The sequence below is a fragment of the Papio anubis genome, chromosome 7, assembly GCF_008728515.1.
Source record: "Papio anubis isolate 15944 chromosome 7, Panubis1.0, whole genome shotgun sequence".
In the NCBI taxonomy this organism is placed as follows: domain Eukaryota; kingdom Metazoa; phylum Chordata; class Mammalia; order Primates; family Cercopithecidae; genus Papio; species Papio anubis.
In genome coordinates this window covers 122896432-122912101 of record NC_044982.1, presented here as the reverse complement: position 1 = coordinate 122912101, position 15670 = coordinate 122896432, and the positions used below count along the sequence as shown (strand labels likewise).

The 15670-nt window shown below is 42.9% G+C and overlaps 1 protein-coding gene and 1 non-coding gene across 12 annotated transcripts in view; both read right to left on the bottom strand.

Annotated features, from left to right (window-relative positions):
* Positions 1-15670, bottom strand: part of TIPIN (TIMELESS interacting protein) — a 50017-nt gene that overhangs the window by 1809 nt on the left and 32538 nt on the right. For 5 of the 11 annotated variants that reach the window (XM_009210458.1, XM_009210462.4, XM_009210461.4 and 2 more), the window contains 5 exons: positions 15454-15532; positions 14851-14926; positions 11886-12008; positions 11632-11695; positions 3428-3634 (listed from right to left, as the gene is read on the bottom strand). In XM_009210458.1, coding sequence (XP_009208722.1) covers positions 3428-3634; positions 11632-11695; positions 11886-12008; positions 14851-14926; positions 15454-15532 — 549 coding nt within the window. The remainder of the gene's footprint in view (positions 1-3427; positions 3635-11631; positions 11696-11885; positions 12009-14850; positions 14927-15453; positions 15533-15670) is intronic. The other 6 variants (XM_009210464.2, XM_009210465.4, XM_009210466.4 and 3 more) reach the window with 2 other exon arrangements.
* LOC116276229 lies at positions 9765-9899 on the bottom strand. The gene has a single exon (XR_004185658.1).

The window sequence follows — 15670 nt, the reverse complement described above, 5'->3', positions numbered from 1 at the left end:
GGGAGGCTGAGGCAGGCAGATCACTCAAGGTCAGGAGTTCAAGACCAGTCTGGCCAATATGATGAAACCCTGCCTCTACAAAAAATACAAAGATTAGCCGGACGTGGTGGAGCACACCTGTAATCCCAGCTACTAGGGAGGCTGAGACAGGAGAATTGCTTGAACCTGGGAGGCAGAAGTTGCAGTGAGCCGAGATCAGCAACTACACTCCAGTCTGGGCAACAGAGCGAGGCCCCATCTAAAAACAAAAATCGTAACTACTAAAAAGAGGTCCAATAAAAACCAAATGCATTTAAGTTTTATGTCAGAGTGATCCATAAGAAACTTTAAAGTACTTATTTCCATTTGGACAAATTTTAAGTTGTGTATGATAAACAGAGGTAAGCTTTAAATACCAATTGCCAGGTATATTTGATATTGACAGCAAGGAAGCCACTGCCATCAAAAAAAATGCTATCTTCATATAATGTTTCACATGGTACTAATAAAACATCCATTTATAAAGAAAAAGTAAATTGGCCTGGCGTGGTGGCTCACGCCTGTAATCCCAGCACTTTGGGACGCCGAGGCAGGCGGCGAGGTCAGGAGATCGAGACCATCCTGGCTAACACGGTGAAACCCCATCTCCACTAAAAATACAAAAAATTAGCCAGGCATGGTGGCGGGCACCTGTGGTCCTAGCTACTCTGGAGGCTGAGGCAGGAGAATGGTGTGGACGAAGGAGGCAGAGCTTATAGTGAGCCGAGATCGTGCCACTGCACTCCATCCTGGGCGACAGAGTGAGACTCCAGCTCAAAAAATAAAAAAAGAAAAAGAAAAAGTAAATTCAGCCGGGTGCGATGGGTCACGCCTGTAATCCCAGCACTTTGGGAGGCTGAGGCGGGCAGATCACGAGGTCAGGAGTTCAATACCAGCCTGGCCAACACAGTGAAACCCCATCTCTACTAAAAATACAAAAATTAGCCAGGCGTCACGGCATGCACTTGTAGTCTTAGCTACTTGGGAGGCTGAAGCAGGGGAACTGCTTGAACCCAGGAGGCAGAGGTTGCAGTGAGCTGAGATCATGCCACTGCACTCCAGCCTGAGCTACAGAGCAAAACTCCATCTAAAAAAAGAAAAGAGGCCGGGCGCGGTGGCTCAAGCCTGTAATCCCAGCACTTTGGGAGGCCGAGACGGGCGGATCACGAGGTCAGGAGATCGAGACCATCCTGGCTAACACGGTGAAACCCCGTCTCTACTAAAAAATACGAAAAACTAGCCGGGCGAGGTGGCGGGCGCCTGTAGTCCCAGATACTCGGGAGGCTGAGGCAGGAGAATGGCATAAACCCGGGAGGCGGAGCTTGCAGTGAGCTGAGATCCGGCCACTGTACTCCAGCCTGGGCGACAGAGCAAGACTCCGTCTCAAAAATAAATAAATAAATAAATAAATAAATATTAAAAAAGAAAAGAAAAAGTAAATTCATCTTAATTGAAAAGAAAAAAAAGGTAGCCAAAATAATTTTCACTTGAAAATTTTAATATATTGGGTGAAACTTCTTTTACAACATGGAATCTTTTTTTTTTTTTTTTTTTTTTTTGTAGAGACAGGGTCTCACTATGTTGCCCAGGCTGGTCTTGAACTCCCGGGCTCAAGTGATCTGCCCGCCTCAGCCTCCCAAAGTGCTGGGATTACAGGCAAGAGCCAGTGTGCTGGGCCTATAATTCTTATTTTTCCATTTTGAAAGGAAAAACTGAATTGGAAATTAAGAAAGATACACACAATCCTGCTTATTTCATTGAAAACCAACTTGCAATTCTTTCTAAATATAGTTTTAACAAATTTGGTTATGTAGTTTCCAAATCCACAATCTCTGTTACAAACAGCAAATTTAGGCCAGGTACACTGGCTCACACCTATAATCCCAGCACTTTGGAAGCCCAATGCTGGAGGATTGCCTCAGACCAGAAGTTCAAGGCTGCAGTGAGTCAAGATCACACCACTGCACTCTAGCCTGGGTGACAGATTGACAGTTTCTAAAAATAGTAATAATAATAATTTTTTTTAAATAAAGCAATTTTTCAGGCAGTTTTAGAAGTGAGAAGGGAATGCTACAGATAAGCAAATTAAACAGCTACTTTAAAAGTACAACTCACAACCAAGTGACAAAACACAAGAAAAAGCATTTTTTTTTTCTTTTGGTGGGGGGAGAGGAGTCTTGCTCTGTCACCCAGGCTGGAGTGTAGTGGCCCTGATCTCAGCTCGCTTCAACCTCCACTTCCCAGGTTCAAGCAATTCTCCTGCCTCAGCCCGAGTAGCTGGGATTACAGGCAGGCACACACCACCATGCCCGGCTAATTTCTGTATTTTTAGTAGAGACAGGGTTTCACCATGTTGGCCAGGATGGTCTCGATCTCCTGACCTTGTGATCCACCCGCCTCGGCCTCCCAAAGTATTAGGATTACAGACGCAAGCCACCACACCCGGCCTCTTCTTTTTTTTTTTTTTTTTGAGATGGAGTTTTGCTCTTGTCGCCCAGGCTGGAGTGCAATGGGTTGATCTCAGCTCACTGCAACCTCCAACTCCTGGATTCAAGCAATTCTGCCTCAGCCTCCCAAGTGACTGGGATTACAGGTGCACACCACCATGCACAGTTAATTTTTGTATTTTTAGTAGAGATGGGGTTTCACCATGTTGGCCAGGCTAGTCTTGAACTCCTGACCTTAGGTGATCCGCCCACCTTGGCCTCCTAAAGTGCTGGGATTACAGGCATGAGCCACCGCACCTGGCCTTTTCTTTTCTTTATGTATTATTATAATTATTGTCCTAAAGGTAATAGTATATGACACATGCTTTAAGGATTCAGGGAAGAATAAGTTTATCAAGAATTTAAAATCAATTTTAAGTGATTAAAATGTTTTTTTCTTTTCAAGAGTCTCACTCACTCACCCAGGCTGGAGTGCAGTGGCACGATCTTGGCTCACTGCAACCTCCACCTTCTTGATTCAAGTGATTCCTGTACCTCAGCCTCCGGAGTAGCTGGGATTACTGGTGTGCACCACCACGCCTGGCTAATTTTTGTAATTTTAGTATAGAGATGGGGTTTCACCATGTTGGCCAGGCTGGTCTCCAGGTGATCTACCCACCTTGGCCTCCCAAAGTGCTGAGGTCACAGGCATGAGCCACCGTGCCTGGCCAGGTGATTAAAATAATTTTTTAAGAGGTGCTCAGCTATCTAGAAAACCATCCTGGATTCATTTATTCTTTGAGGAACACATACATTCTCTCCCTCCTGTCTCACACACACAGTCTCTAAAATATACATAAACTTAACATCACACTTTTCCACTCCTAGAAGTATTTTATTTTGGGGGCTAGCAGAGATGTTAAAATATCTAACATGTCCTTGATATATTAATGGTAGCACATAAAATTTGGCATAAAATTTACCATTTTCTAGGGACTGACTATTACTCAGCAGCTTTGCCTGCCTTCTTTCCAAGGCCAGTTGTTTATTTCTCTCAATTCTTTGTTGTTGCTCTTCTGTTAGGCTTCTACTTGACTCAGAAGCAAATATCTCACTTTCAGATGAGTTTGTCAGAAAGGGATCTAATTCAGTAGCAGTTACATCATGTTCATTATTTTCCGCAACTTCATCTGCAATAGAAAAGAAACAGTACATCTGCAGTGTTAGACTAGTTAGAGAAGGGCTTCTCATTGAAAAAGGATTTAAAGTGGCACGGTGCCAGACCTGAAGAAACAATTTGTGAGGTATAAGAATGTTGTGAATACATGCTTGATTCAATTAAATAAGAAATATTTATAATTCAGTTTAAAAAGGCATGTTAAGTCAAATGAAAATACAATTTAAAATATGCATGAAGGCCGGGCACGGTGGCTCACGCCTGTAATCCCAGCACTTTGGTAGGCCAAGGCGGGTGGATCACAAGGTCAGGAGTTCAAGACCAGCCTGGTCAACGTGGTAAAACCCCATCTCAACTAAAAATATAAAAAAATTAGCTGGGCACGGTGGCACATGCCTATAATCCCAGCTACTCGGGAGGCTGAGGCAGGAGACTTGCTTGAACTGGGACCTGGGAGGCGGAGGTAGCAGTGAGCAAGATCGCATCGCACCACTGCATTCCAGCCTAGGCTACAGAGCAAGACTCTGTCTCAAAAAAAAAAAAAAAAAAAAAAGAAAGAAAGGAAAGGAAACAAAAAGTTCTTGGTTGTAATTAGAAATATTTTATGCTTGGCCTAATCAAAGAGCTTAAGGAATCCAAACCATATTCTTGTTCTACATTAAACCAGTCAATAGTTTCCCAGTGACTATATGGGAAAAGGTTATTTTATTTTATTTTATTTTTTGAGATAGAGTTTCGCTCTTGTAACCCAGACTAGAGTACAATGGCTCGATCTTGGCTCACTGCAACCTCCACCTCCCAGGTTCAAGTGATTTTCCTCCATCAGCCTCCCAAGTAGCTGGGATTACAGGCACCCGCCACCATGCCCAGCTAATTTTTGTATTTTTAGTAGAAACAGGGTTTCACTATGTTGACCAGGCTGGTCTCAAATTCCTGACCTGAGGTGATCCACTTGCCTCAGCCTCTCAAAGTGCTGAGATTACAGGCATGAGCCAATGCATCCAGCCAGTAAAAGGTAAGTTTATATAGAACATTATCTTTTGTAGAGTTAAACACAGACAAATGAAAAAAGAAATTTAAAAATCTATGGACATATTTCCAAATGAACTTCTTTTTAAATTCAGTGTGGTTTACATTATAAGTAATAAATTCTTAAAGCCCTGTAAACCAGTTAACTCAAGGTAGGATGTCCCCAAAATGATCCACAGTGGTATGAAAGTAAATAATAGATCTTCCATTTATATTTCATTTAAGAATTAAGAAGAACTATGTTTTACTAACACATTTAAAATAAGACTGGCAGTTGTTAACTGTCCCTTGTCCTTATGATAGTTACTGTCTGATCTGTGAGCCACTCTATAGGCAAGATCCACACTGTAAAAGGGTGGAGAATGGGGCCCCTACTCACTTTACAATTTCAGATATACAGCTGTTTCTGATTGCCCAGTCAAATAAACTTACGGATTTCATCTTACTTTAACCAAACAACCCCAACAAAATGCACAAGTGTTAGGTTAAAAAGATTCTACAAAATAACAAAATGTCTGTAAGTAGAATAGAAGCACAAGCAAAATAAAAAAACAGCAGAGCTGACACTTTACCTTCTATCTACATCATTCATATTATGAAATTTAAAAAAAAGATAGGCCAGGCACGGTGGCTCAAGCCTGTAACACCAGCACTTTGGGAGGCCAAGACGGGCGGATCACAAGGTCAGGAGATCGAGACCATCCTGGTTAACACGGTGAAACCCCGTCTCTACTAAAAAAATACAAAAAAACTAGCCGGGCATGGTGGCGGGCGCCTGTAGTCCCAGCTACCTGGGAAGCTGAGGCAGGAGAATGGCGTAAACCCGGGAGGCGGAGCTTGCAGTGAGCTGAGATCCAGCCACTGCACTCCAGCCTGGGCAACAGAGCGAGACTCCATCTCAAAAAAAAAAAAAAGATAAACCCCATCACATCTGACAAGTTGGTCAAAACATTCAAGTCACCATTTGAAATATGTCTTTATATATACTACGCTTGTTCTATGTATATATTATGCCTTGAAATATTAGCTAATTATAGAAAAACCATCACAATTTAAAAAAATTTAAGGGCTGGGTGTGGTGGCTCATGCCTGTAATCCCAGCATTTTGGGAGGCCGAGGCAGGCAGATCACAAGGTCAGGAGATCGAGACCATCCTGGCTAACACGGTGAAACCCTGTCTCTTCTTCAAAAAATACAAAAATTAGCCAGGCATGGTGGCAGGCGCCTGTAGTCCCAGTTACTCAGGAGGCTGAGGCAGGAGAATGGCGTGAACCTGGGAGGCAGAGCTGGCAGGAAGCCGAGATCGCGCCACTGCACTCCAGCCTAGGCGACAACAGCAAGACTCCGTCTCAAAAAACAAACAAGCAAACAAAAAAACAAATATTTAAAACATAAAGACAGACCTTTATAATTATTTCAGTGAGATATAAAAATCATATGATACTTAATTCAGCCCTTTACAATCAAATTCCCTTTTAAGATTTCTTCCTTAATAGTGAAAAATGAAAAGCCACTTTTCCTTCCTGACATGGAAAACAAAAATGTAGCAAGAAACTAAAATGGCCTCCATTGTCAGGAAATACTGATACAGTATATGTAGGAAACATTGCTGAAGCAGTTAAGAAACAAGCATTAGAGTCACTTATGAGCCAGGCCCAGTGGCTCACACCTGTAATCCCAGCACTTTGGGAGGCTGAGGCAGGCAGATCACCTGAGGTCAGGAGTTCAAGACCAGCCCCCACAGCCAACATGAGTGAAACCTGTCTCTACTAAAAATACAAAATTAGCCAGTGATGGTGGCATGCCTGTAATCCCAGCTACTCAGGAGGCTGAGGCAGGACAATTGCTTGAACCAGGGAGGCGGAGGTTGTGGTGAGCCAAAGTCATGCCATTGCACTCCAGCCTGGGCAACAAGGGTGAAACTCCATCTCAAAAAAAAAAAAAAAAAAAAAAAACCCACTTATGAAACGTGGAGTTTTTAATGTGCTTCCTCTTACAGGGTTACAGGATTCTAAATCAATAACAAAATACATAAATAACTAATTTTTTTTTGTTTTTTCAAGAGATGGGGTCTCACTCTGCCATCCAGGCTAGAGTACAGTGGCATGATCATAGTTCACTCCAGCCTCAAACTCCTTGGACTCAAAGGATCCTCGTGCCTCAGCCTTCTAAATAGCTGGGACTATGGGTGTTGACCACTCTGGTCCCTAACTTCTGGGTTCAAATGAACTCAAAGAACTAATTTTGACTGGGCAAGGTGGCTCACGCCTGTAATCCTGGCACTTTGGGAAACTGAGGCAGAAGGACTGCTTGAGAACAAGAGTTCAAGACCAACGTGACCAACACAGCAAGACCCCGTCTCTATTACAAAGAATAGTGGGAAAAAAAAAAAAAAAAACTACTTTTTATGAACCAAGAAAAGAAAGGTATCTTCAGTAGTAGATGACCTATTTATATAAACAATATATTTTGTAAGAAGCAGCTGGTTCCTTTGAGTAGGATTAAAATGAGAGTGCAGCAGCTCATGCCTGTAATCCCAGCACTTTGGGAAACCAAGGTGGGAGGATCACATGGACCCAGGAGTTTGAGACCAGCCTGCGAAACATAGGGAGACCCCAATCAGGCACGATGGCTCACGCCTGTAATTCCAGCACTTTGGGAGGCTAAGGAAGGTGGATCACGAGGTCAGGAGATCGAGACCATCCTGGCTAACACAGTGAAACCCTGTCTCTACTAAAAACACAAAAAATTAGCTGGGCGTGGTGGCAGGCGCCTGTAATTTACTCGGGAGGCTGAGGCAGGAGAATGGCATGAACCCAGGAGGCAGAGCTTGCAGTGAGCAGAGATCCTGCCACTGCACTCCAGCCTGGGTGATAGAGCAAGACTCCGCCTCAAAAAAAAAAAGAAACATAGGGAGATCCTGTCTCTATAAAAAAGAAAACTTGGCCAGGCAGGTGGTGCACGCCAGTAGTCCAAACTATTCAGGAGGCTGAGGTGGGAGGATTGGTTAAGCTCTGGAGGTCAAGGCTGCAGAGCTGTGATCATGCCACTGTGCTCCACTCTGGGCGATAGAGTGAGGTCCTGTCTCAAAAATAAATAAGTAAATAAAAATGAAATGAAATTTTTAAAAATTAGAAGTACACATGAAATTCATTTACTGCAACATTCATTGGCAAGTGATTATGGCAAAGAAGCTAAAGCTAGAAATATTCAATGTGTTACAAGATGCCATCATTGTGGTAAAAACAAACTAAAACATAAGTAAACTATATAAAAATTAAAGGGAAATAAGTGCAATGCAAAAGGAAACAGCACAGGGGAGTCAGAAATGATGGGAGTGGGGATGCAACTATAACAGTGTAATGAGGAGGCTTCACTGAGTTGTCACTTGAGCACGGTTTGAAGAGTGTAAGACAGTGATGCAGACTTGAGGGATACAAGGGAAGAGTGTTCCAGGCAGAGTACAACAATACAAAAGCCTTAGAATAGAAACGTGCCTGAAATGTCCAAGGAACAGATGGAGGCCAAGCACAGTGGCTCACACCTGTAATCCCAGCACGTTGGGAGGCCAAGGCAGACTGTTTGAGGCCAAGAGATAGAGATCAGCCTGGGGAACATAGTGAGATCCTGTCACTACAAAAATTAAATTTAGGTCAGGCGCAGTGGCTCACTGGCTCACGCCTGTAACTCTAGCACTTTGGGAGGCCAAGGCGGGTGGACCACCTGAGATCAGGAGTTTGAGACCAGCCTGGCCAACGTGATGAAACTCGTTTCTACTAAAAATACAAAAATTAGCTGGGTGTGGTGGTGCGCACCTGTAATCCCAGCTACTGGGAGGCTGAGGCAGGAGAATTACTTGAACTCAGGAGGTGGAGGTTGCAATGAGCCGAGATCACACCATTACACTCTAGCCCAGGTGACAGAATGAGACTCCTTCTCAAAAAAAAAAAAAAGTACATCGCAAATCGCATCAGTATAGAAGTAAATGTATTTAAGCAACAAATAAAATGGTCAAAACATTTTTACTTTTGTGGTGCCTGATCAAAAAAATTCGGAGACTATTCTTTTAAGATACAAACAAAATATATCACACAACAAACAAAAATCTCAGATTCAGTTCTCTTATTTGTATCCTGTATTTCAGCATGCTTGTAATTCTCTGAATGGTCCATGTTAATTTATCTTTTTCTTTTTTTTTTTTGAGATGGAGTTTTGCTCATTTTGCCCAGGCTGGAGTGCAATGGCACCATCTCAGCTCACTGCAACCTCCACCTCCAGGGTTCAAGCAATTCTACTCTTAGCCTCCCGAGTAACTGGGATTACAGGCATGTGCCACCACGCCAGGCTAATTTTTTGTATTTTTTAGAAGAGATGGGGTTTCACCATGTTGGCCAGGCTGGTCTCGAACTCCTGGCTTCAAGGGATCCGCCCCTCTTGGCCTCCCAAAGTGCTGGGATTACAAGCGTGAGCCACCGTGCCAGGCCTTTTTTTTTTTTTACTGCCATAGAATATGGAGCCTGAAATCCATGTTAATTTATACCTCTGCATAGGTGGCTCCCTCATTCAAAATCACCTCTGCCTGACCTCTACTGTTCATTCAAAATACTTTTTCTTCTTTTTCATTTCTTTCTTTTTCCTCCCACCCCCAAATCAAAATTCTTCTGAATCCTCCTTTGTGAAGCTCTCCCTCCACCCCCAGGGACATGTAACTATGCTCTCCTTTGCATCCCACCCTGTGACCTACTTATACCTCTAATTACAACACCTACCACACTACTGGCAACATTGTATGTCTGATTCATTCATTACTGTATTAGCCCACAAAGGGGCCTGATCTTAGTCATTTTTTTATCCTTGAGCTGTATTACATACCGGGCACCTCAAAAAGTAACCCAGAAGTATATGTGGTGGAATTTAGAACTGCAATAACTCATTCCTTTACATATACCAGTCCTATGCCATCAATACATATTTTACCAAGAAATTTAAATCATGAATTATTTAAATCACATTCCTTCACATGTTTGGAAGTAGTTTACAAATAACTTTAGGGAATTCTACATGAAACCTGTATTTTCTTCCGCATCTGTTAAAAGTTAAAAAACAAAAACAAACATGTATGGAGCCATCGCACAGAAAATCTGATAACTATACAGACCCTGTCGGCAGGAACCATCTGTTTTAATGTGTGTGACTGTCTATGGTTGCATTGTACAACTAACAATGCAATCAATACCAGGAACAGTCACATAGGTCTCACTAAAGTCCTATATCCGAGAGCTGCACTCTAAGTGAAATGCAAACTTTCATCATCAAATCATTCTGCCTAATTTCCCAGTACCACTTTATCCAATGGTATCCAATGGTGCATGTGTATATGAACACTTTATCTTGATATATATTTTTATTAACAAGTGCTATATAGGATCAGTGGGTCACTAGAGTTCTCAAAAGTTCATATTCTACAACAAATTTGATATACAACATTCTAGATGTAGCAAGGCTTTTTTTTTTTTTTTTTTGAGTTAGAGCCTCACTCTATCACCCAGGCTGGATTGCAGCAGCGCAATCTCGGCTCACTGCAACCTCCACTTCCTGGATTCAAGTAATTCTCCTGCCTCAGCCTCCTGAGTAGCTGGGATTACAGGCGTACGCAGCCCCACACAGTTAATTTTTGTATTCTCAGTACAGATGGGGTTTCCCCATATTGGTCAGGCTGGTCTCAAACTCCTGACCTCCACTCACCTCAGCCTCCCTGAGAGTGCTGGGATCACAGGCATGAGCCACCACGCCCAGCCCACTACCAAGGCATTTTAACATACCTATCTATCGTACTTTACCATACTTTAATTATATATTCAATATAGACTAAGGATCCAGTCCTATAATACTGCCTCCTCTAACTACTTCTATTCTTTCTTTTTTTCTTTCTGACAAGGTCTCACCCTATTTATTGCCCAGGCTAGAGTACACTGGTGTGATCCTGGTTCACTGCAGCCTTGAATTCCTGGGTTCAAGTGATCCTCCTGCCTCAACCTCCATGAGTAGCTAGGACAACAGGCATGCACCACCACACCTGATTAACTTTTTAAAAATTTGTATAGATGGGGTCTCACTAGGTTGCCCAGACTGATCTCCAACTCCAGGATTCAAGTAATCCTCCCTCCATGGCCTCCCAAAGTACTGGGGTTGATCCAAAGGTAGTGATTTATCTCAATTCAGTCAGTTACAGATCAAACTCCTTGTTCTACTCTTTCCTCCCTTTTCACTACTGCACTTGACTAGTCTTTAAAAACAAATTAATAAGCCAGGCGCAGTAGCTCACACCTATAATCCCAGCACTTTGGGAGGCCAAGGTAGGTGGATCATGAAGTCAGGAGTTCAGAAACAGCCTGGCCAACATGGTGAAACCCCATCTCTACTTAAAAAAAAACAAAAAAAAACTACAAAAATTAGCTGGGCATGATGGCACGCGCCTGTGATCCCAGCTACTCGGGAGGCTGAGGCAGGAGAATTGCTTGAACCAGGACCTGGGAGATGGAGGTTGCAGTGAGCCGAGATTGTAACACTGCACTCTAGCCTGGGCTACAAAGTGAGACTCTGTCTCACAAAAAAAAAAAAAAAAAAAGTTGGCCAGGCACAGTATGGCTTGAGGTCAGGAGTGTGAGACCAGCTAAGGCAACACAGGGAGATCTCATCTTTACAAAAATTTAAAAATTAGCCAGGCGCAATGGCATGCACCTGTAGTCCCAGCTACTTGGGAGGCTGAGGCGGGAAGATCCCTTAAGCCCAGGAGCTGAAGGCTACAGTAAGCTATGATTGTGCTACTGCACTCCAAACTGGGTAACAGAGCAAGATTCTGTCCCTAAACATGAAACAAAAAAGCAAAGTGCTGGGATTACAGGCATGAGCCACCACACCCTGCCTAGATCTATTTCTAAAAGTAAAATTGTTATAAAGTAGATAAACCTATATTCTTACCATTATTGCTAACAAAATCTTCATGTAAAATAGGGAGATCAAGTCGAATTCGTTTCAAACAGGTCTGAAAATGAAAAGAGATATTTATTTTTACCTCTTTACCAATAATGTTGGGGGGGGACTAATTTGCTATTAGTTTTCCCTCTCTACCAAGAGATTCCAAAATGAACATTTTAAACAGTAATTTAGCCTCAACTAAATCTATCCTACCATTTAGCATTATGAATGATATTTATAATCATCTCAACACTTACCTGAACTTCCTTTTTACTTCCCAGGTATTCAACTCTGTCAATAAAATCCTCAAACTGCAGTTTAGGGAATAGCCTATGTGCCCAGTGCTCCATGTGTCTGATTAGCATCTTCAAGTCTTCAGCCTGGCACATAAAAATAAAAATGCTAAACAGGAGTCTCATTCTCACAGCTGACCCTGTCAGCAAGTTTCAGAACTGAAAAGCTATGCCAAAATCACTGGGGTCATTTTGTATTTATAAGGTCAAAAAACTTATAAAAGGAAGTTTATTAATAAGAAAAATATTGGCCAGACACAGTTGTTCACACCTGTAATCATAGCACTATGGGAGGCCTAGGGGGACAGATCACTTGAGCTAAGGGGTTTAAGGCCAGCCTGAGGCAACATGGTGAGACCCCGTATCTTCTAAAAATACAAAATATAGCCAGGCGTGGTGGTACACACCTGTGGACCCAGCTATTCAGGTGGCTGAAGTGAGAGGATTGCCTAAACCTGGGGGGCAGAGGTTGCAGTGAGCTAAGTTCACACCACCGCACTCCAGACTGGGTGACAGCGAGATCTTATATCAAAAAAAAAAAAAGAGAGAGAGAGAGAGAGAGAAAATTATTAAGAACTTAGAGGATTGCAGTCTAAAAGAGTACTGGATACAGGTTTTTGTTTTTTTGTTGTTTTTTTTTTTCAGAGAGAGTCTCACTCTCTCACCCAGGCTGAAGTGCAAGGGCAAAGTCTCAGCTCACTGCAACCTCTGCCTCCCGGGTTTAAGCAATTCTCATGCCTCAGACTCCCAAGTAGCTGGGATTAGAGGCGTGCATCACTATGCCCGGCCTAAATTTTGTATTTTTTAGTAGACAGTAGTTTCACCATGTTGGCCAGCCTGGTCTCAAACTCCTGGCCTCAAGTGATACACCCACCCCGGCCTCCCAAAGTGCTGGGATTACAGCACGAGCCATGGCACCCCACCTGGATACAGATGCATAAAAATTAGATGAAAACAAATCCAAGTACAAAAACTTAATAAAGTTGGCCAAGCGCAGTGTCTCACGCCTGTAATCCCAGCACTTCGGGAGGCCGAGGAGGGTAGATGACCTGAGTCAGGAGTTCCAGATCAGCTTGGCCAACATGGTGAAACCCCATCTCTACTAAAAATACAAAAATTAGTTGGGCGTGGCGGCAGGCACCTGTAATCCCAGCTACTTGGGAGGCTGGGGCAGTAGAATCGCTTGAACCCAAGAGGTGGAGGTTGCAGTGAGCCAAGATCGAGTCACTGCACTCCAGCTTGGGCGACAAGAGTGAAACTCCATCTCAAAAAAAAAAAAAAAAACACTTAATAAAGTTAAAAGATAGTAGGCCGAGTGCAGTGGCTCATGCCTGTAATCTCAGCACTTTGGGAGGCCGAGGTGGGCACATCACCTGAGGTCAGGAGTTCGAGACCAGTCTGGCCAACATGGTGAAACCCCGTCTATACTAAAAATACAAAAATTAGCCAGGTAGCTGGGCACGGTGGCTCACGCCTGTAATCCCAGCACTTTGGAAGGCCGAGAGAGGCGGATCACGAGGTCAGGAGATTGAGACCATCCTGGCTAACACAGTGAAACCCCGTCTCTACTAAAAATACAAAAATTAGCCGGGCGTGGTGGCGGGCGCCTGTAGTCCCAACTACTCAGGAGGCTGAGGCAGGAGAATGGTGTGAACCCGGGAGGCGGAGCTTGCAGTGAGTGGAGATCGCGCCACTGTACTCCAGCCTGGGCAACAGAGCGAGACTCCGTCTCAAAAAAAAAAAAAATCAGCCAGGTATAGTGGCGGGCACCTGTAATCTCAGCTACTTGGGAGGCTGAGGCAGGAGAATCACTTGAACCTGGGAGGCAGAGGTTGCAGTGAGCAAGATCATGCCACTGCACTCCGGCCTGGACAACAGAGTGAGACTCTGTCTCAAAACAAAAAATAAATAAAACAATAATTTTTTTTAAAAAAGTAATTAAAAAAAAAAAACTCTACTTTAACCCTTCCCTCTCCCCACTGCACAGCAACACAGGAGCAACATCTACACCACAGGTTGAAAACTAAAGAATATATTAAGAGGCCGGGCACAGTGGCTCATGCCTGTAATCTCAGCACTTTGGGAGGCCACCAAGGTGGGCAGATCACGAGGTCAGGAGATCGAGACCATCCTGGTTAACACGGTGAAACCCCATCTCTACTAAAAATACCAAAAATTAACCGGGCATGGTGGTGGGCGCCTGTAGTCCCAGCTACTCGGGTGGCTGAGGCAGGAGAATGGCGTGAACCCGGGAGACGGTGCTTGCAGTGAGAGGAGATCGCGCCACTGCACTCCAGCCTGGGCGACAGACAAGCAAGACTCCGTCTCAAAAAATAAAAAATAAAATAAAAAATAAAATAATATATTAGAAACACTTGAAAAAGTACAAAACTCTCTAAAAATATACTATCATCTGCAAAAAATTATATCTACACTCCCACATAATTCAAAAATAGACTTCAAAATGTGCATATGTATAGTGACTGACAGTTACTAAATGTATTCATTTTTTAACCACACGTTACTGACATTTATTATGAACCAAGCACTGTGCCACATCTTGGGGACACATAAGTGATCGATACAGGCAGAGTCCTTGCCCTCATGAAATTTAAAATCTTTGAGGTAGACAAAGTAAATTTTATTCCTCTAAATTATAAAGTAAAAACTGAGACTTAAAGACACAGGTGTGATTTTCCTATAGACAAGGTTTATGTAGCAAAAAATGAGACAACACAAGACATGCTTTCTAATTCTTCAAACAGTTCCCTGTCTAGTACATCACAACTGTTTCTCAAGATCTCAAGAGATACGACAATTAAGGATAGCATCTTAAAGCATTCTGAGATTTCTAAGAACATAATGGGTCCACATTTTTATTGCTATTGTAAAAAACAAAGGTCTAACATAAAAATCAGAAAGTTCTTACCTCATGACCTTTACCTTTGAATTTTGCCTTATCAAATACATGCCTTAAGGCTGGAAGTCCTCTCTCTGAAATTAATCTGTGAATAAAAATATGTTTTTAATTTCAAGTTTCCTTTTCTTTTTTTTTTTTTTGAGAGGGAATCTTGCTGTGTCGCCCAGGCTGAAGCACAGCGGCATGATCTCGGGTCACTGCAAGCTCGGCCTCCTCTGGGTTCACATCATTCTCCTGCCTCAGCCTCCCAAGTAGCTGGGACTACAGGCACCCACCACGGCGCCCAGCTAATTTATTTTATTTTTAGTAGAGACGGGGTTTCACCATGTTAGCTAGGATGGTCTCGATCTCCTGACCTCGTGATCCGCCCGCCTCGGCCTCCCAAAGTGCTGGGATTACAGGCGTGAGCCACCACGCCCGGCCTAATTTCCAAGTTTTCTCGAGTTTGGTCCAAAGCAAGACCGTAAGAAAAAATGTTCTTCTGAACTAAAAAAACTTTTTTAGAAATACAAGAGCTCTACATCATACCAACCAAAAGTTTATAACATTAGAAGAAAAACAGTGGATGTTAAAAATAAAAAGTATAAATATATACGAATATAGTAAATGTACCTCTGAGCATCCAGCTTGGGTATATTTCTTTTAACTGTTCTCTTTGGAGGTACAGGAACAAGTGCTCCACTTCCTGACTCTGGTGAAACATACCAAGATTCAGTATTACTGTATTTAAATAATTTGTATTATTTATGTCGTATCATTTCCAAGCTGATAAGATAACTAAACATAGGACATCTTGTTTTGAAACAGGGTCTCACTCTGTTGCCCACGC